Below are 21,401 nucleotides of genomic sequence, written 5' to 3' on the forward strand. Positions count from 1 at the left end.
TACCGTGCAGTCCAATACGTGTATTTATTTAATTGAATAGTCATTTTGCTAAATTACACAGCAAAAACAACTCATTAATGTTGTCTATTTTCTAGTTAAACTTAAAATAGGATCACATTAAACAAGAAGTATCATTTCAGTGAGGTGTAAAGGAGTATTTGGGAGATTTTTTCTTTTACTTGTTATGGGTAAAAAACTTATTTTATTCGTTTTTTGCAGTGTTTCTCTGACAAGGGTCGTGGGGGGGGGGGGGTGCTGGAGCCTGTCTTTAAGGGTACCAGGGGGTTGGAAACTTTGAATTGGTGGTCAGGCAATTGCAGGGCAGGAAAAAAATGTATTTAAAATAAAAAAAAATCATTTTAAAGGTATTTTGGGTGAAATTTTAGACAAAAATAATAATCTAATCCATTTTGAAATTTGAATTTGCCATTTTACTCGTAAATTCTTATTTTTTTAATCATACTTTTTGAGTGTGGAGCTTTTTCTGGGCTGGCAATGCACAAGTTTGACTTTGTTGTGTTATTATTTGTGCTAAATAAAGACTTTTATGGACCATGAATTAAATTGCACACCTGATTCATCTCAAATGCTGCCTTTTAAAAGTTGATTGATACATAGGTTGTTTCTCAAACTGGTTTGTCGCCCCAAAGTGGTCCTGGTAAGTGGTTTGAGGCAGGTCAAGCTGGATTGAGGCCAAAGCTTGCCGCGGGCAGACGCCAAAACTTTCCGACGGCTCTTCTTGGGTCAAACGCTTTGGAAATGCGTGGGAAACACATCTGAAATACAAAGTAATGAGAAAAAAATATATTGAGAGACGTCATATATTCATTCATTTTCTGTATTGCTTATCCATTATCCATATACATTTTTGTTGTTGTTGTTTTTTTTCACAGACTCATCATCCCATAAATTGAAGCCCTGCCTACAGACTTACCCACAATTCCCCGAATGGACGACGTGGACCCTGGCCAGCTGCCCCGGATATAAACCACGTACATCTCTTCCCTGACGCCAAGGTCTGAAAAAATGCGGGAAGATAGAAGAGGGAGATATGGAAAACAGACCGGAGGACCAGAGTCGCTGACTCCAGATCTACCATACATTCACACAATTTACAAAAAGATGTTCAAAACCTGGTCTCTGATTGGCTGCCGCCATAAATTGGCTCACCTGGATTGGGGACTGTGGTCAGGACAAGGTTTGAACTCGTGGAGCCTCACAGCAACGCCCGGGCCTGCCATCGCGCACCAACTTTTCGAACATAGAAATACAATATTTTGGTTAACGATTCATTAGATTAAATTCCAATTGAGATTTTCTGCAAGGTTATTTCAAAATGACAATGAAGAAAATGTGCCAATGTAAACGGACACCATTCCAGTGCCAGCTCGGCTGATTGATCACAGGAAAATTGGCAAAAAAAATATGGATCAGGGCTTTTATTTTTTAATTCAGAATTGAACAAAGTATGCTCACGTGGAAAAGACGGGTGATGCGCCACTTCTCGTCTTGTGCCGTCCGTCGGGTCCGTTCAAGGGTCTCCGAATGGATGAAGGCAATGGAAACCTTAACCCAGTGACGCGGGTGGCAATCGGACACGTCCGTCTCGGTTTGCTAGCCTTGACAGGCTTGTGTTGGATTACACGCAAAGCAAAGCGCTAATAAATCTAGCATATTCTGATTTGTGTACCAGCCAGACAAGAACCAAAACACCAAAACAATAAATTCAACAAAGTTCTGTTGGATTAGTCTTGATTTAATACTGTTTTTCCTGTGTAAAAACCATACTATACCTGCTATTTGTTAGCATGTTTTTTTTTTTTGGGGGGGGGGGTTTGATACTGGTCTAATTAAAAAAAGAGCATATGCTGGATTCTGTTGAGTGGAAATTTTTGGGGGCTTTTGGTACTGGTCTTGCTGGTTCATAAAACAGCATATGTTGGATTCCTTTGCAGGGTTGGAATCGAGGGTGGACCGGTGTCATTAACCTCTTGACTGGCCCTGAAGACAATTTATGTCAACGCCATTTCAACTGGAAGGGTTGACAGCGGATGGACATACTGATACCGAGTGCAGAGCCGATACCCTGGAAAAGTACTAAATAGGGGAGAAAAAACTACTAAATTCAAAAGTCTTGTGTCCACCAAATTCGAATAGCAATGTAGTAATATTATAATATTAAAAATGGCTGATTTCAACAAAGCAGAAAGAGAAATCTCCCAAAAAACTGCAAAAATTAGGCTGAAAATTGTTCAAGCAATGCATCATGCATGAATAAATGTATACTGTGAATAATAAGCACTACCATAAAATATTTTTTGGGCATGCTGAAATCGATTTAAAAAAACTTTCTGCCTATAAAAGGAAATTTACTATGCTGTCTATGACATTAATTCTTTCTTTTGTTGATTATTATTATCTTATAAATCAGTTGCAGTTCTGCTTGCCTTTTGGATTTGATGAGATGCTGTCCTCGATTGATTTTCCCTGTTGAAATAAAGGCCACATTAAATTTGGGCTAAATCCCCGGATTAGAATGCAGACAGTTATCACAAAGGCTGTTTCTATTCACGAGTCCACCGGAGGGCGCTGTTGGCCCTTTACATTTAAACCTGGTTGATTGCTGCAGACTTTTTCCCCACAAAAAAGTCAAGCACCAATCAACCAGAAAAAAATACAGTCACTTTTAATGTGGAAAATGTGATATATTTAATGAGAGATCATTTGCAATTTAAATAAGTGATTAATTCGTATTACTGTGTTTTCTGTAACCACAATAATGTGTCTGTCTAATGACCTAGTAATTTATGCGGCCCGTTGGATTCAGATATTTATGGCTGTTTTTTGTCTTTAACCCAGTTAAACTGTCACTTTTTTGTCCTAACCATTGTCTGACAACTGAGTGCATGTTTATTAGACATAGTTCAGTGTTTATTTGTTGGGGCCAAATGGATGAAATACAATTTTGCCAACAATAAAATGACGAGGAAGACTAGAATAATCAAGTAGTGTATTGGTATATGGGATGGTATCTATATTTATTATTATATATGTTTTTTTTTTACATTTCCAATTATTTTCTCATATTGAAAGTTCCTCCTAGGCAGCTGGACGAAAACAATCAGCTGCACACAAAGTGAACACACACAGACACACACTGGGGGAGACAACAAAAGCCAGGGACCAACAAAAGCCCTGGATGCCATGAGGGGAGAGATGCTGCCTTCACGTGCACTCTGTTAAGCGCCATCCTGCTTAGCATCTCTCCAATCGACCTAATAATAAATAGTGACCTTTCCCCAATTACCCCTTCTATGTGTACATTTATAACATTTTATGGGAACTTTGTGGGATTTATGATGAAATAAACACGGGCTGAACGCCGTTTATGAAGCTTCGTGGGGGGGCGAAAACGCTCTCGTCCTACAGACTGTGAAGGCATCGGCAGCAGCAACCTTCCCGGTCGGTCGGATCTGGCTGGCTGGTCGTGACGTGCCAACTGAGCCGAGCCGAGCCGATCCGAGCCGAACGTGAGCGACTTTTCCAGGCGGAGACGCGGAGGGACACGAGCGGCGTTTTTTTCTTTCCCTGGCGGTCTGCCTGCCCCTCCCTCCGTCCGTCACTTCGTCCGCCGCCGCACTCTCTCCGTGTGTCGGCTTCGGGCCTCGCGACCGGCGGCTATGGATCCGATCGCCTCCTGCTCTCGCCGCTGAGGGAGCGTCGGATGCTCCAGCGACCGTCAAGGCGGAGGGGAGGACTGGGAGGGGGGCATCCCGGTCATTCTTCCGACACCAGGTGAGGAGCTTACAATGCTCGACAAAGATGCCCTTCATCCGTTTGGATACGGGGGGGAAAGGCGGCTCTTCTTCTTCGTGCCGGGGCCGTGCGAGGAGGAGCAGACGTCGGGGTTTTTTTTAGGGGGTGGGTGTGTTGGGGGGTAATTGTGGCGGGTGGGAACGAGCGGAGGTTAGCACACTAGGCTAGCCGCTTACTCGCTTAGCAGAGCTCGCTCATCGGCTCCTAAGAGGGCGAATTGTGGCCTCCGTGAGGGATGCCAACCGCATCCTCCATTTTTCCCCCAGGATTGATAAAACCCTGATTGGGATGTAAGGTGTAAGCAAAGATCGCAGTCTCTTAGCTTAGCATCAATCCCGGCTAATAGCCGTCGCCCCCCCTCCCCACTTCCACCCCGCCCCTCCTCCTCCTCCCCCCGGCAGCATCCTCCGGTGGAGGCGCCGCACGAAAGGCACCAAACGTTGGGCAAAAAAAAAAACAAACGCCGCACGGTTTCCCGGTTGGCACGCGACATACCGGTCGACGTGTCGAACCGAGAACCGAGCGGTTCTCTAGTGGCGGCCGACATTTGCTTGCCGTGAAATAAAATGGAAGCACGCCTAGCGGATGTTGTTATGTAACAAATAAACGACACCACACACGCCCTTGAAACAAAAGCTGCGGTTCCGTTTGTTTGTTTGTTTGTTGGCTACACGTCGAGGACTTTGGATGAGAAATGAGCATAGAGCTCAAGTCATGGTGGTTCTAGACTCCAGAACCTTAAAATTGGCTGATTAGATATTGTTTTTTTTGGTTTGTTGTCAACCCCCAGTGGCTCCACGAAGATCATAGGCCCAAGCTTGAATGAGCACCTAATCTTATATTTGTTTAAACAACCGTATTGTACTCGCATATAAGCCGCCCCATGTAAAATAATATAATAATCTGGAATGGCCGTTTCAAAAAATTTGCCCTTTTTTGTATTTTTTCCCCTTATTTTCAGCAATCATTTATAAATAACGAATCTAATGGGCCATAATGTTGTAAATGTTCTAGCAACGTTCAAAATACTGCATGTTGTAAGCATAAATAATCCTACTTTTACTATATATGAACTTGAAAATATCAGTAAGTGTCACTAACTAGAAAATGTTAGGAAATAATTCATAGTAAAGTTTTTAAGGTTGGCAAAATAGCTTTAGGGCATCTGAAGGGCAATATTGTAGGATACAACGTTTCTAAACAATCACTATAGTCAATTATATAAACATTTGTAGAAGTGACATTATCTTAATTGGCACTATGGAAATAAGGATTATGTGGGAAAAAAGAATACATACTTGGGCTCCTTTAAGATGCTTGTAAGAACCCTCCTGATATGAATGTTATGTTTCTGCATCATCTTTGTCTTCTTACATCTTGAGTCAGAAGCGATTGAGCTTTAAGACAAAAGAAATTCATATCATCTTTTATGCTATTCTTGATTCACTTGTATAACAATTCTCCGAAAAGGCATCACAAAAATACTCATTGACGCCCCACAATAGCACAGTGCCTTCTCTGTTTAAAGTCATTAAACTAATATGAACGAAATGATTTCATTTGTTAGACAAAGGTAAAAATAAAATAGTGAAAAGGCAACATTCAAAGAACAGCGGGCCTCCATTGCCTCATATAAGGTCACTTTTCATGACTCAACCATGAAAATGATGAGTCAAAAATGGGCATCTATGGCAGAGTTCCAACTTCTAAGGCAAAAAAATTAATACAAAATATATACATATATATTTATCACTGCTGACCCAAAAGAACAAAAAGTCCTGTATTGCAACAGACACAATTTGGCAATAGAGTGATGACCTGGGGGTGTTTTGCTTCTCCATAACCTGAACAACTGGACACACTTGTCGGGCGGTGGTCAAACATCCGGACTTGGGCAGAACCGTCCGGAATTTAAAACCTCGCTTAGCCTCAAGCTGGACGCTTATCTAAGTTCGAAGGGTCAAAAATGTAAAAAAGCCACATTCTCTTTCCAGGTGCTTGCTAGACGTGTCCTTGTCACTCATCTCATGATGATTTAAGCATTATATTAAGATGCCCAAATGAAGGATTTTATTTAATCCGGAGTCCTCTTTCGGCTAAAGCAAAATAAAAAGATGGTTTGACACTGCTATTTATGTTATAAAAAGGCCTACATCATGATATATGAGTTATTAATGTTGAAAATTATGTTATTTTGGCCTTTATTGATGATTGAAAACTTCAAATTGGAAGTATTTATAATACACAATGTCATAATTTAGTCACATAAGTTGTATTTCTACTGTTAGGATATAACCAAATTCAATTTTGACCTGTATTATTGTTTATATATCTATAAAATCAATGTTGCCCCTCTATTTGTAGCATAGTAGCATATTGCTAATAGCATTTTAGCTCCATTTAATTCTACGTTGGCAGAATTTTAGTACATTTACCAAATGTTCAAAAGTTAGCCGCATTTTAGCCTGTTAGTTGCTTCTAGACAATATATTAGCTAAATTTTAGCAACATGTTAGCATATGATCCCAATGTCATACACATTTTATCAGAAATTTGCAAACAATTTGAGGCTAATTGTATTTTAGCTCCATGTTACAAGCATTTTGACTCATTTGAGTATTTTAGTCACACAAAATAGGCAAAACTTAGCAGATTTGAACTCCATGTTATTAGCGTGTCGTCGGAATGTTGTGCGCATTTTAGCAAGACGTTGCTGACACTTTGGGGCCTTCTGTTAGAACATAGTGAAGTTGACCTAGTTTTTTTTCCTCTTTACAATCTCATTTTAACATGTGCAAGGTGACAGGTGGGAGAGATGGAGGAAGCGGGGAGGAAAGTGACGGGGAAGAAGCTAGGCCTAGAAAGAAAATAGAAAAGCAAAAAAACACCAGGAGGACCAATCAGCGATTGGGGGATGCAAAAAAGAGAGAGGGAAGCAGTCGAGGGAAGGAAAGAAGGAATCTGGGAGACAGGAAGTGTGAGACGCCCCGTCAAAAGGAAACAATCCACTGACCTCGGCTTTTGTTTTTTTGTTGTGTGTGTGTATGTGTGTGTTTTTTTTTTTTCTTTCTTTCCCTTTCCAGGCTGACTCACCGGGCCAGCGTCTAAACCACGGGAGACGAAGAAAGGAGGGAGAAATAAGAGGAGAAGAGAGGAAGGAAACCAGGGAGAGGGGCGAAGGGAAAAAGGGCCACAACAGGTCTTCATCCTGGGAGAATCTGTGACGAGGAGGAGGAGGAGAAGACGCCATCATGAGCGACCAGAACGTGGTCAAGGAAGGATGGGTCCAAAAAAGAGGTGAGGATCATGATGATGATGGCCTTGTACGTTCAAATAAAATATGCTCATTCTTAGTCTCAATTACAAAATGTTCCTTCAATAATGTAGAAGTTGGGGGTAATTTAGTCATGACTTACTGGTTTTATGTTGAAGTCACACTCTGTGCTTGTGCCGCTTCCTGTGCGCAGGCGAGTACATCAAGAATTGGCGTCCTCGCTACTTCTTGCTCAAGACCGACGGCTCCTTCATCGGCTACAAGGACAAACCGCAAGATTCAGACCTGGCTTATCCACTCAACAACTTCTCGGTTGCAAGTAAGCGACAAAAACACAAAAGCTTCAAATTGGGTTGATACTATGAACCTAATAAACCAATAACGGAGTCATCATTTAAATCTATTTCAAATACTTTCATTTTTTTTAACCTTATCTGACATCTGCTTTTATTTTGGAAAACAAAAGTCAATAAATATATTGATTTTCCCCAAAAAATATTTTTCCAATCTGTACCCAAAATATAGTCATCTGTGGGTACATATTGGGATAAAAATTAATTGTATGCTTGTCAAAACAGAAATTGGCATGAGTTAAAACACTTCTCCACAACAAATATATAACAAAGTATCATGTGCGATAATTGCACTTCCTGTGTGTGCCTTTCAGAATGTCAGCTGATGAAGACAGAGCGCCCCAAACCCAACACATTCATCATCCGCTGCCTGCAGTGGACCACAGTCATCGAGAGGACTTTTCACGTGGACACTCCGGATGAGAGGTTGGCGTCAATTTAATTTTTTTTTTTTTAAAAACTGAACGCATACTTACACTTAGAGATAACAATGTGACCAAATTCTTTGATGCTGTCAGGGACGAGTGGGCGGAGGCCATCCAGATGGTGGCGGAGTCGCTGGCCAAGCAGGAGGAGGAGGGCATCCTGTGCAGCCCCACCTCGCAAATTGAGAACGTCAACGAGGAGGAAATGGACACCTCCATCAGCCACTACAAACGGAAGGTAAATGGTTAAAAAAATGGAGATTCTGTCATTTTCTGGACTATAGATCACACTTATTTCCATATCGTTGTTTTTCACATTGACATGTGTTAGAAGCTCTCGAGCCACATGCGGCTCCCGGCCAAAATGAATGCAGCTCTTTGCTTCTTATCTGATTTGTATTTACTATCTCTTATTTTTATTATCTCTTAAAACACTCAAATTCACCCTTATAACAAAAAATAATATTTAAAAATTAATTTGGCAGAATTCATCTTTTCATGATGCTTTTGACAAAAAGTGTGGCTCTTTGACATTTAGTTGTTCACCACTTCTGGTTTAAGCGCATTGACATCCTATCTCGGCGGCCATTTTAGATCGACTGCTGTTTTTAGATGATTAACGTGCGTGACTCCTTTTTTTTTTTTTTTTTTATAACTTGCCCTGCAGACAATGAATGACTTTGACTATCTGAAGCTCCTGGGCAAAGGCACCTTTGGCAAAGTCATTCTGGTGCGGGAGAAAGCCAGCGGAACTTACTACGCCATGAAAATCCTCAAGAAAGAAGTCATCATCGCCAAGGTAGGCTCAAGCCAACGGCTGTTACGCCAACAAACCATTAAGGCATTAACGCCACTATATATGTTCTACTTTGCGACAGGATGAAGTGGCTCACACACTCACAGAAAGTCGGGTATTAAAAAACACTCGGCATCCGTTCTTGACGGTAAGTGAGTGCCAGGACGATACGTCTTTAAAGACTTTGTGTCATGTACTCACTGTTGTTTTTGACATCCTTGTCGCAGTCTCTGAAATACTCCTTCCAGACTAAGGACCGCCTCTGCTTCGTTATGGAGTACGTCAATGGAGGAGAGGTCAGTCTTGTTTTTTTTTGCTATAAAAACACAACAAAAACATACATTTTTTTAATAAGATTTTTGTCTTTGGTTGTTTCGCCACAGCTTTTTTTCCACCTGTCACGAGAACGAGTGTTTTCTGAGGACCGCACGCGTTTCTACGGCGGCGAAATCGTCTCCGCTCTGGACTACTTGCATTCCGCAAAAATCGTTTACCGGGACCTCAAGGTAACATGCTAAATATGTTAAAATGACAATTTCCACCCGTTAAAATTATGTGACCGGTAAAGGTTAGCACAATATTACTTGTTTCTAAGTTAGCCCTTTTGCTAGCTTCTCAAAAAAAATACTATATTTACAAATATTGCGCAATGTTTATTAGCAGACATGTTAGTAAAGATTTCCAAAGATGAACCAACAGTTTTGTGTTCATGTCTTTAGCTGGAAAACCTGATGTTGGACAAAGACGGACACATTAAGATCACCGACTTCGGCCTCTGCAAGGAGGGCATCACGGACACGGCCACCATGAAGACATTCTGCGGGACGCCAGAGTACCTAGCGCCTGAGGTCGGGCATATCCCAAAACGTACGCTTTTTATTTTTTTTATTTACTTTCCAATGACGGCATGTCTGTTTTCCCTACCAGGTGTTGGAGGACAACGACTACGGCCGCGCGGTGGACTGGTGGGGATTGGGCGTGGTTACGTACGAGATGATGTGTGGCCGCCTGCCTTTTTACAACCAGGACCACGAGAAGCTCTTTGAACTCATCCTCATGGAGGAAATCAAGTTTCCGCGCACGCTGTCGGCCGACGCCAAGTCGCTGCTGTCGGGTTTGCTCATTAAGGATCCCAACAAACGGTGAGAATGAACTCACTCACCTTGGAAAGTGATTGGCAGATGGGGAGGCGGGACTTCTCATCTTTTTTTTTCTGTCGCATTCTAGGTTGGGCGGGGGGCCCGACGACGCCAAGGAGATCATGCGACACAGTTTCTTCGTCAGCGTGGACTGGCAGGACGTCTACGACAAGAAGGTGAGGCTGGATCCTCGTTGCACTGTGCTATAGGGGCCACTAGGTGGGGCAAAAAACACAATTAAAGACCACCCAAAAAGTAAACATAACAATTAGCCTTAGAACAAAAAACATTTTTAACAGAGATACAGAAACAATTCATATTTTTAAATGTTATTCCTTAAGAGCCACAATCAGAATTTAAAAGTCAAAAATCGCCCTCTAGTGGGCGAGTTAAGGTAAGGGTGACGACCAGTCTATTCTGCCCATTATTGTACAATAACAAAAATACTGGGAAATGAAGACAACCGTGTCTTTCTTTAGGCATCAGCTATATTTGTCAAAAATATGTCACATTGGTCTTTTTTTAAGAAGTGTGCATCCTTTTCAGATGGTCCCACCCTTCCAGCCTCAGGTGAGCTCTGAAACGGACACGCGCTACTTTGACGAAGAATTCACGGCGCAGACCATTACCATCACGCCGCCGGAAAAATGTGAGTACAAAGCACTTAGAGGCGGGGCTAACCGGTTAGGAAAGACAGGCGATCAGATTTGAAACAATTCGTGACCATTTTATTTAGACGACGAGGACGGCATGGACGCCGCCGACAACGAGCGGCGGCCTCACTTTCCGCAGTTCTCCTACTCGGCCAGCGGGCGGGAGTGAGCGCCCTCCGACCCCGCCCGCCACCCGACTCCGCCGGCGGCCATTTTGAGGAAAACACGTAGCCATTTTAGGAAAAAAAGCAGTCCCAGTCTCTCCTCTCCGTCGCGCCAGCGGGCGGAAGTCGGGAAGTCTCTCGCTGGACTTTAAAGTTTTTTTGCACAGTGGGCGTGCGCCCACGCTAAACAGGAGTCGGCCACGTTTTTTTTTTCTCTCTCTCCCCCTCCCCCACCCCGCGGAAGGCCAATTTGTTCGTATTTATTTTCCTCTCCGTCTCAGTATTACCTTTTTTTTCACGTCGTCCTGGTGGTGGCGACGACGATCGCCCTATTTTTTGTTTTGTTTTTTTGCACTGACGCCGGAAGGAGACGACGAGGCGCTTTTTTTCCCGGGAGCAAAGCACCAAAAACGTTGCCTTACGCCGTCGTCGCTTTTTTGTTTTGTTTTTTCTTTTGTTTTTATTTTTTGAGGCAAGCGTGCATGACTCCTGGTTCACCTCGACCAAACCGCACGCGCGCACAAAAACGTTCCTATTTGTCGTCAGTCGGTCGCCACGAAAACACGTTTTTGCCAATGGGGGAAAAAAAACGTTTACTAGGAGGGGCGTTAGGTCCGTTCGCCGCGTGATTACGTTTAGCCGAGGATCTTACGCACACAGGCCGACAAATACACGCCAGGAATACGAACATACAACCGCGGTCAAAAGTTTGGAGACGCTTCACCATTCAGATGAATGAGAAAGCGTCTCAAAACTTTTGACCGAGGGTACACACATATGGTGGTCCACTATTTAAGTCTGGTGGGGGAAGGGTGTTATAAACCGTTGCTGTCTTTAGACGTGGAAAAAAAAGTGCAGAAATTAGACCTGAAATGCTTCCGGTTTTCATTCTTCTTCATTAGCCCAAGTGATCTGTAATGGAATTACATGCAAAACAATGCTAAGCTAAATTTTCTAAATTATTAGAAGGGTAAACTGTAAAAAAAAAGGGGGTTACTGCGACTTTAAATATACACTATAAGCATTATGAAGTGAATATTGTTGCGAGTCCCATGTGAAATTGTCAGTAAAGGTATGTGTGACGTATATATTCGTGAGAGGTTGACACCTGGAGAGTTTTACCTGTTAGCTAGCAAGCTAGCTAAAGCGGAAACTCAAAACGAAGCCTGCCAGACCAACTCGGCTTTTTATTGTCGCGTGCAAGTTGATAAATAAACAAAAAAGATTGGTCGAAGTGGCTGATAGGACAATGTGAGACGTTGCGAAGGGTATCGAGGAGAGAAAGTGCTGTAAAAGTTGATCGAAAAGTCGGAAAGTGACATAGGAATCGGAATTTAGCGCGCCAGGCGACCGCTAACGTGAGCCAACACACACACACACATATGAACATGTTAGCATACATGAAGGAATTCTACATTTACACACAAAGTGTTTTATGTCTTTTGCGGATACGCACCAGGACTGTTGTTGGCATTTTGAGGGTGACCAATCACTTTGAGTTTAAAACGACGCTTCCAGACGCAGAATTCCGTCTCGTTCCAGAAACATTCCCGTGAAATGACACCATTCCGTGTCATGTACATAGTTATGCAATACGCTCTCTTCTGTATTTTTTGTTTGTTTGTTTGCTCTTTTTTTGTTGTTTTTTAAACCGGTATGTCGCCACGGAGACAGAAACCTAGCCCCGCCCCCCTCCCCATGTTCACCTTCGCTGTCACGGTTTGCGTCAGCGGCGTTTGTTGACAAGTGACGACAAAAAGTTGAAATGTTTAAGACAAAGTGGCATCTCGTTTTTTTTGTTTTTTTTTATCCGTTGGGGTTTTTGTGGGTTTTCGTCATCCTCTCTTGACTATTTTCCCTGTTTTTCTCTAACTTGCGAAACCCGGGGAAAAAAATGAAAAGCACTTGGGAGGAAAAAAAATAATTGCTGGATGATGATGATGGTTAAGATTGGTTCATTAACTGATTTTTTTTTTTTTTTAATCATTTCCTTTTAGTTTTGTTTTTGGATGGTTTGTTTTGTTTTCTGTTTTCTTACCAAAATGTTAGAGCAAGAACCCAGTAGTGGACTTGCTTTGCTGTGCTAGTATTTATTTTCAATTAAATTAAATGAAACACATTTCACACTGTCTTCTTTTTTTCAGTTATTAAGTTACGCAAATAAACTCATTAGTAGGAATTGATGACATATTCCTCTTTTTTTAATACATCCAAAAATTTGGTAGAAAAATGTAATTTTTACAAGATCCACTTAAGCCCACAACTAGCGTTTAAAGCTACATTTCATGTCTACAATTGTAAAGATAAGAAAAATACTGACATTTATCTTCATTTAATTTTGATTTATTTTCAGAATTAATATTTTAGATAAATGTTTGTTTTATATTAACATTTATTTATTTATTGTAAACAAGTACGATTTTATAGTCTGAGTTTCAATGACTCAAAAGATGATTTGAAACACCAAATGTTTGCTTTACCTCTTTAGTAACGAAAAGAATAAGTCCACAAGTCCCCCAAACTGTTCCTAGCTTGCTATTTACAAAATTGGATTTTTTCACATTTGGTTTTAAACAACAAAAAAGAAAAAAAAATATCCACATGATGTTTAGTCATAAATTCCTGAAAAGGTACCTGCTTGGACCAAACTTTAAACGGAGATCATTCTGGGAGGACAGGAGGCCAGTCCACATCGACAGACTGAAAAATGGAAAACAGGAAGATATGCATTTTTAATAACTAAGAAAAATTAAGATTTTTTTCCAATCACATTTGTTCACTCTCCTGAAGTGACAGCCAATTAGTAAATAAAAAAGCAGAACAAGAGCATAAAAATTAATGAATAAATAAAAGTATTACCTGTACATCTAGCTCTAGTATGTCTGTGTCTGTATCTAGCAGCTGACATAAATTTGGCTTGGTACGCCCAAAGTCTCCGTGGACAAATTCTTTTATGTATCTGGATGTGTATTTTCAGGAGAACATCTTTAAAAAAATAAATGCACAATATACAAATAGGTAGCACTTGGGGCCAAAATATGGGGGGAAATTTGGTAGAACAAAACCATGGCTTAGGACTAGGATACGTTCCGGCCTGCGTCTTGAGACTGAGCTGGAAGTGGTGATCATCCACGAAGCTGGTACTCATGCTGTGGATGAGGCGCTGGCGGACCGCCAGAGTGCGGCGGTGCAGGACTCTAAGGGGGGTCTTCTGGTCCACCGTCAGGTCCTTCAACGACAATGGAACGTCAACACAGGCACGTTTTGGCAATGGGCGGAAATTCCGCTCTAGCGCACCCACCTGGATGCGGTCGATGAAGGCAATGTCATCTTTCTGGATGGACTTGAGCGTCCACACCAAGGCTCGGTAAGACTTGGTCTTCTCCTCCTCACCTTCTTTCATGCGGCTCATGGCGTCTCTGCACGTATTTTGGATAAAGTATTGGGAAAGGAAATAGGAAAGAAAAAAAATCTACCTACCTGCTGACCATCTGCAGGTCTCGAACTCGAATCTTGTCGGAATTTGTGTTGATCACCTGTGACAATTTGGATTTAGTTTGATGATTCATTGAGTAATGGCAAACAAGTAAGTGACTTTTTTCACATGTAATGCAAGATACAGTTTAGCCCAGAAAATATGGTCATTGATATCTTGTCATGATTATACGACCACAAAGTGTCACAACACCTGCTGCACGTTTTTCATGTCCTCCTCGCTGAGTTTTCCCTTGTGAGGGTTTAGCAGCTCCAATGCAAATGGTCGACCTGGAAAAAGGAAAAACGAGAGCAGTTGTCATAAGTAACGGCCGCCATTTTCCATTTGTGCCTCTTACCATTTCCCAATGTGCGTACGTCCACGTCTTCGCGGCCGGACGAGGAGAAATTAAACCCTGGGGAAACGCCAAAAAGACAAAAGTTGGACGGATGTCGGCGTGGTGGCGGCATACTGATATTCTGGGCGATCTCCACCTCCCGCTCTGAACGCGGCCAGGATGGGCGTGGCGATGAGCTCCTCCACCGACGACTCCATCCGCCGCTCGCCGTCGATGAGCCAGGGCGTCTGCGGGAGGCTGCGGCAGAACTTGTTGTAACGCCCTGAAGAACACATACCCATGGCGTAACCAGGCAAAAGGAAGAAGAAAAAAAAGTGCCCTGTCCTTATGCTTACCCGCCACGAAGACGGAAGCGTGGACGCACCGCACGTCTGGCGGCGTGCAACTGGTGGCTGGTCGAGACGGTGGCCACGGTGAGTGTCTGTCATTTAAAAAACAACACAAAAAAACAGCAAACAGGAACTTTTTACAAACAAGTTTTAGAGGAGGTTTTTGAGAGTGGACTGACTTGGTAAATTTGCTGTCAGGGATCTTCTCCAGGGCTTTCACCACTGCCATGCGGGTAAACACTGACTGGACGCACACAGTTTGCCATTAGTCGCCGAGGTTAGTGTCATGACATCTAAAAGTGTGTGTAATCTAAAATGTTTTAGATTCCATCAAGTCCTATTCAGGTGGGTTCAGTTATTTTTTTAATGTATTTTCATTGAACATTTCTACTTAACAGGCAGATTATTGACTCACCAGTTTGTTCTTAGTGGGTTTGAAGCAGTCCGGACAAGTGGACCCACTGAAAGAAAAAACGTCGGAAAGTCATCCTAAAAAGAATCTCTCGCTTTTAAAGTGGGGAAGGTTGAAGCTCCAAACTCACAGAAAGTGACAGTCGGCATCTGTTTCTGGGTGGGTGAAGCCCACGCTGACCTCCAGTGCACTCTGGAAATAATCATGCCAATTGGGTATAGTCAAGGCAAGACTATTATCATAGATTTTTATTTTTTTATTTTTTTTTTAAATAATGTTGGTATGAGGCAAGAAATAATGGATTTTGCCAGTTGCTTTTTGGGATTTGAGTCCAGATCCTCCAAAGCTCATTACCTTGGCTACCACAGCGACACCGTCCAACTCCTGAGCCAGAAGACCCTGCATGATCCACTTGAAGGCCTCCTTCACCGCAATGACATCATCGCGGACCAGCACGCAACACTTGGCTCTGGTGGGAATTGTGCCATGCTTTGTGAAAATCGCCCGATATCAAGACGTATTTTGGTAAAAAAAAAAAAAAAAAGGGCCATTACCTCACATGCTCCTTCACATGAAGCCAGCACGAGTGCTGCAGATCCCAGCAGGCGTCCAGAAAGGAAAGAGAATGTTAAAATGTAAAGAAATTCTATCAAAATGCAATATTTTTAGCTAGTCAGTCCTTAAACGTCAATTCTGAGTAAAATATACATGTGACATAATGGTCATCTTAAATCTACATTCGGTTGCACTTCTCATCTTAACCACTAGATGGCAACAGTCCCTTAAACAGCCCATCTCCATAAGCACAGAGGTTAAAACCTGAAATGTGGACATCAATTTAGGGAACTATAATTTCGGGATTTTGTTTTATATTGATAAGGTTATAGAAAAAATAACCATAATGATATATAGCATCATTTTGATTGTGATTTACTTTTGTCAACACATATACAGACCTCGCGCACGCACATCTGAGCAGGAAGCGAGATGGACAGCAGCAAAGTGTCAACCTCATACTTTTCCTCCTTCACCGCGTTGGCAATCTGCAAAGACATGAGCCACGTTCCTTTATAGCGCATTTTAGCACTTTTCTTTTGGCCAAATATCCCTTCTTTAAATTCAATGCTTTATCAAAGCTACTTTTAAAGCAAATAATTGATTGAATTGTTTGAAACAACAGGTAAAATCAACCATTTTGTGGGTGTGTCTCACCTGCATAGCTTGGGTGACATCACTGAGGTGCTGCAGGACGCCCAAGCACAACACGCACACGCTGGACTCCTCTACCGGATCATCCACTGTCAGCTTGCTCTTCTTACTGACTGGTTCCGGCACCACGGCATCCTGGGAATCGGACTTCATACTACAGTCCTCGGGTCCGCTGATAAAAGCTTGGAGCTGGCTTAGTGTTTCCTATTGTGGGGTAAAAATCCAGGATAGATTAATTACTGTTCAATGGAGATGCTTCTTATTTATTACGTGTTGTCTACCTGGCGGTTCTGCCTGTAAGCATCTGGTACACCAATGCAGCAGAACCTGAGCACACAACGAGCGCAGCAACCAGACGTCAACAGCTTTTTGATGATGACCTTGTCTTTTTCTTTTAAGGGCAGCATCATTTCTGTTAACAGCAATAAGAAAGAGTTTATTTCATGTGTTGAAACAACATGCAAGGCTACTAACATCCACAAGAAACATTTGAATTGGAGTAGTGGGTATATTTTAGTTTATTATTTTAAGTTCCTTGGTCATTCAACTAGAAATTCTACTTCAAATTGATAAGCGTGTCGTGACTATTGAATGAAAAAGTAAACTTTATTTCCTTTGTACGTGCCCACCAAAGAACAATGACTTGTATTAGTGAGTTTAAGAATTTATAGTATTTTACAATGACACGAGAGTACCATACTTAGTGTTTTGTTTTGAAGTACTACGCAGTTAACAGAGCATGTGTTCGTCACACCGGCTTCTGATTAGGCTAATTTAGTCTACTCATCGTACATACTGACCGTCTAAATAGGCCACAAAATTGGACACTTAACAACCAACTGGAGCGAGAAAATATTGAACATGTATCCTAGATAATGTGTCTAGGGATATAGAATAAATAATTGCAAAATATACTAAAATAATTGGAGTTTTGCTAACACTGACTTGCTAACATGACTGTAAACCTTTTCCTGTTTCAGAAGAGCAGGCAAAACGAATCAAACGAGAGCAGTTTGTCTTCATTTAGAATAACTAATATATAATTAAAATTGGAATAAAACTAAAATGACTTACCCTTCAAGAAATGGAACTACGCGCAGTAGTTGACAATGTGTATTTTATCTGACAGGTGATACATACAATTCTGATTGAATCTTTTGCATTGGCGCGCACCAAGTTATGTCTGCTGACGTCATTTTTCTGCGCCCTCTTCTCGCGGTCCATCTGGAAGCTTCTGAACAGGGCCGGGTGGATCTTTCAAAATCCGCATTCATCCTAGTCCCAGGCTTGGATTTTCAATCCCCGGGACATATTGGTCCTGTTGTTAAGATTCCCACCGACGTTTTTCACCGATTAATCAGTCGCGATGCCTGAAGGTATGGCCTTAATGAAGGCTTCAAACGCAGGCAGAAACAAAGGAGGGGCGTACGTTGACCGCGACAAGCCTGCTCAAATCCGCTTCAGCAACATCTCTGCAGCCAAAGGTATTAAAAAGCCGAAAAAAGTCCTAAAATTGTTCTATTACATGTATGTAGTTTGCCTAGAAGGAAGTTGTCTTTTAAGACGACTCATCGCTATGTTCTGGCTCACCGTTACAATACCCAAAATGTCTTATTTTAAGTGCAAATGATGATTTATAGTCAGGCACAAAAAGTCGTCTATTATTCGTTTTCTTAAGTGTTTGATCTTTTCAGTCTTTCATTGACTAAGTCATAGCCAGCAGTTACACCCAATTGATCAATACTGGATAAATTAGTCAACGCCACTGCAGTTTCTTATAAAATAATGAAAAGAATAATAATTTTGAAGTAGTCAGTAGAGAGCTCATTGCTCAATTTACCCATGTACCTAAATAAATGGTCTTTTTGATTGACAGCCGTGGCAGATGCAGTCAGAACCAGTCTTGGGCCCAAAGGAATGGACAAGATGGTAAGTGAAGGCATCACACCATCGTTTTGACGGCTCCTCGAACCATTGACCTCCATCGCTGTGGTTTTGTAACAGATCCAGGATGAGAAAGGTGATGTGACCATCACCAATGATGGAGCCACCATCTTGAAGCAAATGCAGGTGCTGCACCCTGCTGCTAAAATGGTACGTTTAAAAAAAAAATGCACATAAGATGCATTCACTTCCTACATGTGACATCATCACGACTCTTGTGTGTATTCCAGCTGGTAGAACTGTCCAAAGCGCAGGACATCGAGGCTGGTGACGGTACCACCTCGGTGGTGGTGATTGCTGGCGCCCTCCTTGACGCTTGCTCCAAATTGCTCCAGAGAGGTAAATATATATTGTCATCTAATGGTTAAAATGAAATATCCGAGTTCGATGAAAAGCAATAAACCTCAATTTTAGAAGATGAACCAAAGCAGGAACATTTGTGTCCTGGCAACCGCAGGCATCCACCCCACCATCATATCCGAGTCCTTCCAGAAGGCGGTGGACAAAGGCGTGGAGGTCCTGACTTCCATGAGCAGTCCGGTGGAGCTGAGTGACCGTGAGACGCTGCTCAACAGCGCCACTACGTCGCTGTGCTCCAAGGTGGTGTCACAGTATTCAAGCCTCCTGGCCCCCATGAGCGTGGACGCCGTCATGCGCGTCATCGACCCCACCACCGCCACCGGCGTCGACTTGCAGGACATTAAAATCATCAAGAAGCTCGGGTGAGATCCTCAGTAATGATAATGCTAGCCCAATAGCTAAATTGCCTGTGTGTTGCAGACGTCACTTTGCTAAACTGCTGTATTATCTGCACTATAAGTTGCAACTTATAATATGATATACTGTTTTTCAAGTGTCCTGCATGACCGCCATTGCTGTTTTTTTGTTTGTTTCAGGGGCACCATCGACGACTGCGAGCTGGTGGACGGGCTAGTGCTCACCCAGAGAGTGGCGAGCGCCGGTGTCAGTCGAGTGGAGAAGGCCAAGATCGGCCTGATCCAGTTCTGCTTGTCTCCACCCAAAACTGACGTGAGTGGTCTCACAAGAATGCAACTCTACAAATTTGGGATGTTGAAACAGTTTTAGTGATTTTTTTTTTTTTTCTTCTTTTGTACTTAGATGGACAACCAGATCGTGGTTTCGGACTACGCCCAGATGGACCGCGTGCTCCGTGAGGAGCGTGCTTACATCCTCAACATGGTCAAACAGATCAAGAAGGCTGGCTGCAACGTGCTGCTTATCCAAAAGTCCATCCTCAGGTTGGGTGAAACGGTTTCGCGCCCATGCAGTCGTTGATGTCGGGGTTGCTAATGCTAATGTTGCTGCAGGGACGCCCTGAGTGACCTAGCTCTGCACTTCCTCAACAAAATGAAGATTATGGTGGTGAAGGAAATCGAGAGGGAAGACATTGAGTTCATCTGTAAGGTACGCACCTCAAAAAAAATCTAGCTATATTCATACATTCAAACACTGTGTTTACAGAATAACAACGGCCATTTTATCTCAAGACCCAAAGTATGTAAAATATATCTATATATTTTTCAATTTTCCTCAGACTATTGGCACCAAACCCATTGCCCACATCGACCACTTCACTGCCGAAATGCTCGGCGCCGCCGAGATGGCGGAGGAGGTCAGCTTGGATGGCTCCGGCAAGCTCATCAAGGTGCAGTCGCGATCACAACGGCAGGAATTTTTCTGTTTTTTATACTTAAATTAAATGGGCGTTCCCTACTGTCCTCAGATTACCGGCTGCTCCAATCCGGGCAAGACGGTCAGCATTGTGGTGAGGGGCTCTAACAAGTTGGTGATTGAAGAAGCAGAGAGATCCATCCATGATGCCTTGTGTGTCATCCGATGTCTGGTCAAGAAGAGGTTGGTTGCCTTAACCTTATTAATGAAGTAAAAGAATCCTCTTTCAAAGGCGCGCCAGCACATTTCCGTCGTGTTGGGGCGTAACAAGTGGAGGAATAATAACGTGGAAATGCTCCTATTTTCTCACGCCCGGTTGGTTGTCACGTCGACCTGGCGAGAAAGGAGTATTCGTACATGTGTACATAGATAGCCAGTGTTTTTGTGGCATGACAAAGGAAAATTGAGGTTGTAATTTTGCACATGTCCACTAGGGCCCTGATTGCAGGTGGCGGAGCCCCTGAGATTGAGCTGGCCTTGCGTCTGGCCGAGTATTCGCGTACGCTGGCCGGCATGGAGGCCTACTGCGTGCGGGCGTACGCCGACGCCTTGGAGGTGATCCCGTCCACGCTGGCCGAGAACGCTGGACTCAACCCCATTTGCACTGTGACTGAACTCCGCAACAAGCACGCCCAGGGAGACAAGATGGCCGGCATCAACGTGCGCAAGGTACCGTGTCAGCCATATTAATTTCTTTCAACTGAATCACAAAATGTGGGTGTTACAACAGTTAAAATTCAAGAGGTCAAGTTAGCAATATGGTGCTAATGGTTTGACCATACAATAAATCAATATAGCTAACTAGCTTCATAGATGAAAACTTGCATGTGCTTAGTTTGTTTGTTTTTTCATCAGGGCGGTATTTCCAACATCCTGGAGGAGCTGGTGGTGCAACCACTCCTGGTGTCCATCAGCGCGCTCACTTTGGCCACGGAGACGGTCCGCTGCATCCTGAAAATCGACGATGTGGTATGACCGCGGCCTGCATGGACATATTTTTCTTTGTCGCTTTTCTACTTTATTCATTGTTGTGTTTTTGTTTCCAGGTCAACACCCGATAAAGTGCTTGCTAGGTGCGGGTCGCGTGACTCGACCTTGTTACTGATTTGATGCTCTTGAGAGGTTGAATAACTTAATAAAAGACTTTTGCTTTGGGAAACTCAACAAGTGGCTCTTGGTTTCTTCTTTTGTTTGCACATCATGCTTTAATTTGTAGACGTTGATGATCACTCATCACAATTTTGAGGCATGAATGCTAGCTGCCTTTAAAATTTGCTTTTCTGATGTCGTTTTTATAAAATGATCAATATTGGTGAGCTGGCATTAAAACATTACGAGTATTATGATATTGCAAAATATTGA

General features: G+C 42.7%; 3 protein-coding genes and 1 long non-coding RNA gene across 5 annotated transcripts; 2 read left to right on the top strand and 2 right to left on the bottom strand.

Moving 5' to 3' along the window:
- Positions 1-533: 533 nt before the first annotated feature.
- LOC144197652 (uncharacterized) lies at positions 534-5,213 on the bottom strand. Its single transcript, XR_013326562.1, has 5 exons — positions 5,115-5,213; positions 1,477-2,487; positions 1,171-1,251; positions 935-1,018; positions 534-776 (listed from the first exon to the last, which is right to left on the bottom strand). It is a non-coding gene; the product is annotated as an uncharacterized LOC144197652 (long non-coding RNA).
- akt3b (v-akt murine thymoma viral oncogene homolog 3b) lies at positions 3,439-12,739 on the top strand. Its single transcript, XM_077718155.1, has 13 exons — positions 3,439-3,795; positions 6,900-7,113; positions 7,284-7,409; positions 7,758-7,869; positions 7,962-8,106; positions 8,536-8,667; positions 8,747-8,812; positions 8,892-8,960; positions 9,048-9,170; positions 9,384-9,512; positions 9,592-9,806; positions 9,892-9,979; positions 10,350-12,739. Exons 2-13 carry the CDS (start codon positions 7,068-7,070, stop codon positions 10,512-10,514), a joined length of 1,416 nt encoding a protein of 471 aa, XP_077574281.1. The 5' UTR covers positions 3,439-3,795; positions 6,900-7,067; the 3' UTR covers positions 10,515-12,739.
- Positions 12,740-13,090: 351 nt separating this feature from the next.
- On the bottom strand, positions 13,091-17,378 carry pus10 (pseudouridine synthase 10). Of its 2 annotated transcripts, XM_077718153.1 has the most exons (18): positions 17,349-17,378; positions 16,685-16,815; positions 16,407-16,607; positions 16,151-16,237; positions 15,749-15,783; positions 15,549-15,663; positions 15,325-15,386; positions 15,198-15,243; positions 14,962-15,026; positions 14,789-14,874; positions 14,590-14,715; positions 14,454-14,510; positions 14,309-14,385; positions 14,101-14,156; positions 13,922-14,039; positions 13,707-13,849; positions 13,480-13,579; positions 13,091-13,320 (listed from the first exon to the last, which is right to left on the bottom strand). In XM_077718153.1, exons 1-18 carry the CDS (start codon positions 17,356-17,358, stop codon positions 13,282-13,284), a joined length of 1,554 nt encoding a protein of 517 aa, XP_077574279.1. In that variant the 5' UTR covers positions 17,359-17,378; the 3' UTR covers positions 13,091-13,281. The 2 variants fall into 2 exon arrangements, with proteins under 2 accessions (XP_077574279.1, XP_077574280.1); XM_077718154.1 differs by lacking the exon at positions 16,151-16,237.
- A 208-nt stretch (positions 17,379-17,586) lies between these two features.
- Positions 17,587-21,206, top strand: cct4 (chaperonin containing TCP1, subunit 4 (delta)). The gene is made up of 13 exons (XM_077718152.1): positions 17,587-17,887; positions 18,280-18,332; positions 18,408-18,497; positions 18,578-18,686; positions 18,805-19,069; positions 19,244-19,376; positions 19,467-19,606; positions 19,676-19,772; positions 19,903-20,013; positions 20,092-20,222; positions 20,474-20,708; positions 20,895-21,008; positions 21,086-21,206. The coding sequence occupies exons 1-13, from the start codon at positions 17,770-17,772 to the stop codon at positions 21,098-21,100; spliced, it is 1,611 nt and encodes a 536-aa protein (XP_077574278.1). The 5' UTR covers positions 17,587-17,769; the 3' UTR covers positions 21,101-21,206.
- The last annotated feature ends 195 nt before the right edge of the window (positions 21,207-21,401 follow it).

Source organism: Stigmatopora nigra, chromosome 6 (genome assembly GCF_051989575.1).
Source record: "Stigmatopora nigra isolate UIUO_SnigA chromosome 6, RoL_Snig_1.1, whole genome shotgun sequence".
Taxonomy (NCBI): Eukaryota; Metazoa; Chordata; class Actinopteri; order Syngnathiformes; family Syngnathidae; genus Stigmatopora; species Stigmatopora nigra.

What these genes read in the sequence shown, in the direction of transcription:
- akt3b (XM_077718155.1), top strand. Translation starts at nt 7,068, where the DNA reads ATGAGCGACCAGAACGTGGTCAAGGAAGGATGGGTCCAAAAAAGAG. An exon ending in AGTACGTCAATGGAGGAGAG is followed by an intron (nt 8,961 to 9,047) that starts GTCAGTCTTGTT and finishes GTTTCGCCACAG; the next exon opens with CTTTTTTTCCACCTGTCACG. An exon ending in ATTAAGGATCCCAACAAACG is followed by an intron (nt 9,807 to 9,891) that starts GTGAGAATGAAC and finishes GTCGCATTCTAG; the next exon opens with GTTGGGCGGGGGGCCCGACG.
- pus10 (XM_077718153.1), bottom strand. An exon ending in AACCCACTAAGAACAAACTG is followed by an intron (nt 15,027 to 15,197) that starts GTGAGTCAATAA and finishes GTGTGCGTCCAG; the next exon opens with TCAGTGTTTACCCGCATGGC. An exon ending in CGTACGCACATTGGGAAATG is followed by an intron (nt 14,386 to 14,453) that starts GTAAGAGGCACA and finishes TCCTTTTTCCAG; the next exon opens with GTCGACCATTTGCATTGGAG.
- cct4 (XM_077718152.1), top strand. Translation starts at nt 17,770, where the DNA reads ATGCCTGAAGGTATGGCCTTAATGAAGGCTTCAAACGCAGGCAGAAAC. An exon ending in TGCACCCTGCTGCTAAAATG is followed by an intron (nt 18,498 to 18,577) that starts GTACGTTTAAAA and finishes TGTGTATTCCAG; the next exon opens with CTGGTAGAACTGTCCAAAGC. An exon ending in GCTCCGGCAAGCTCATCAAG is followed by an intron (nt 20,014 to 20,091) that starts GTGCAGTCGCGA and finishes TACTGTCCTCAG; the next exon opens with ATTACCGGCTGCTCCAATCC.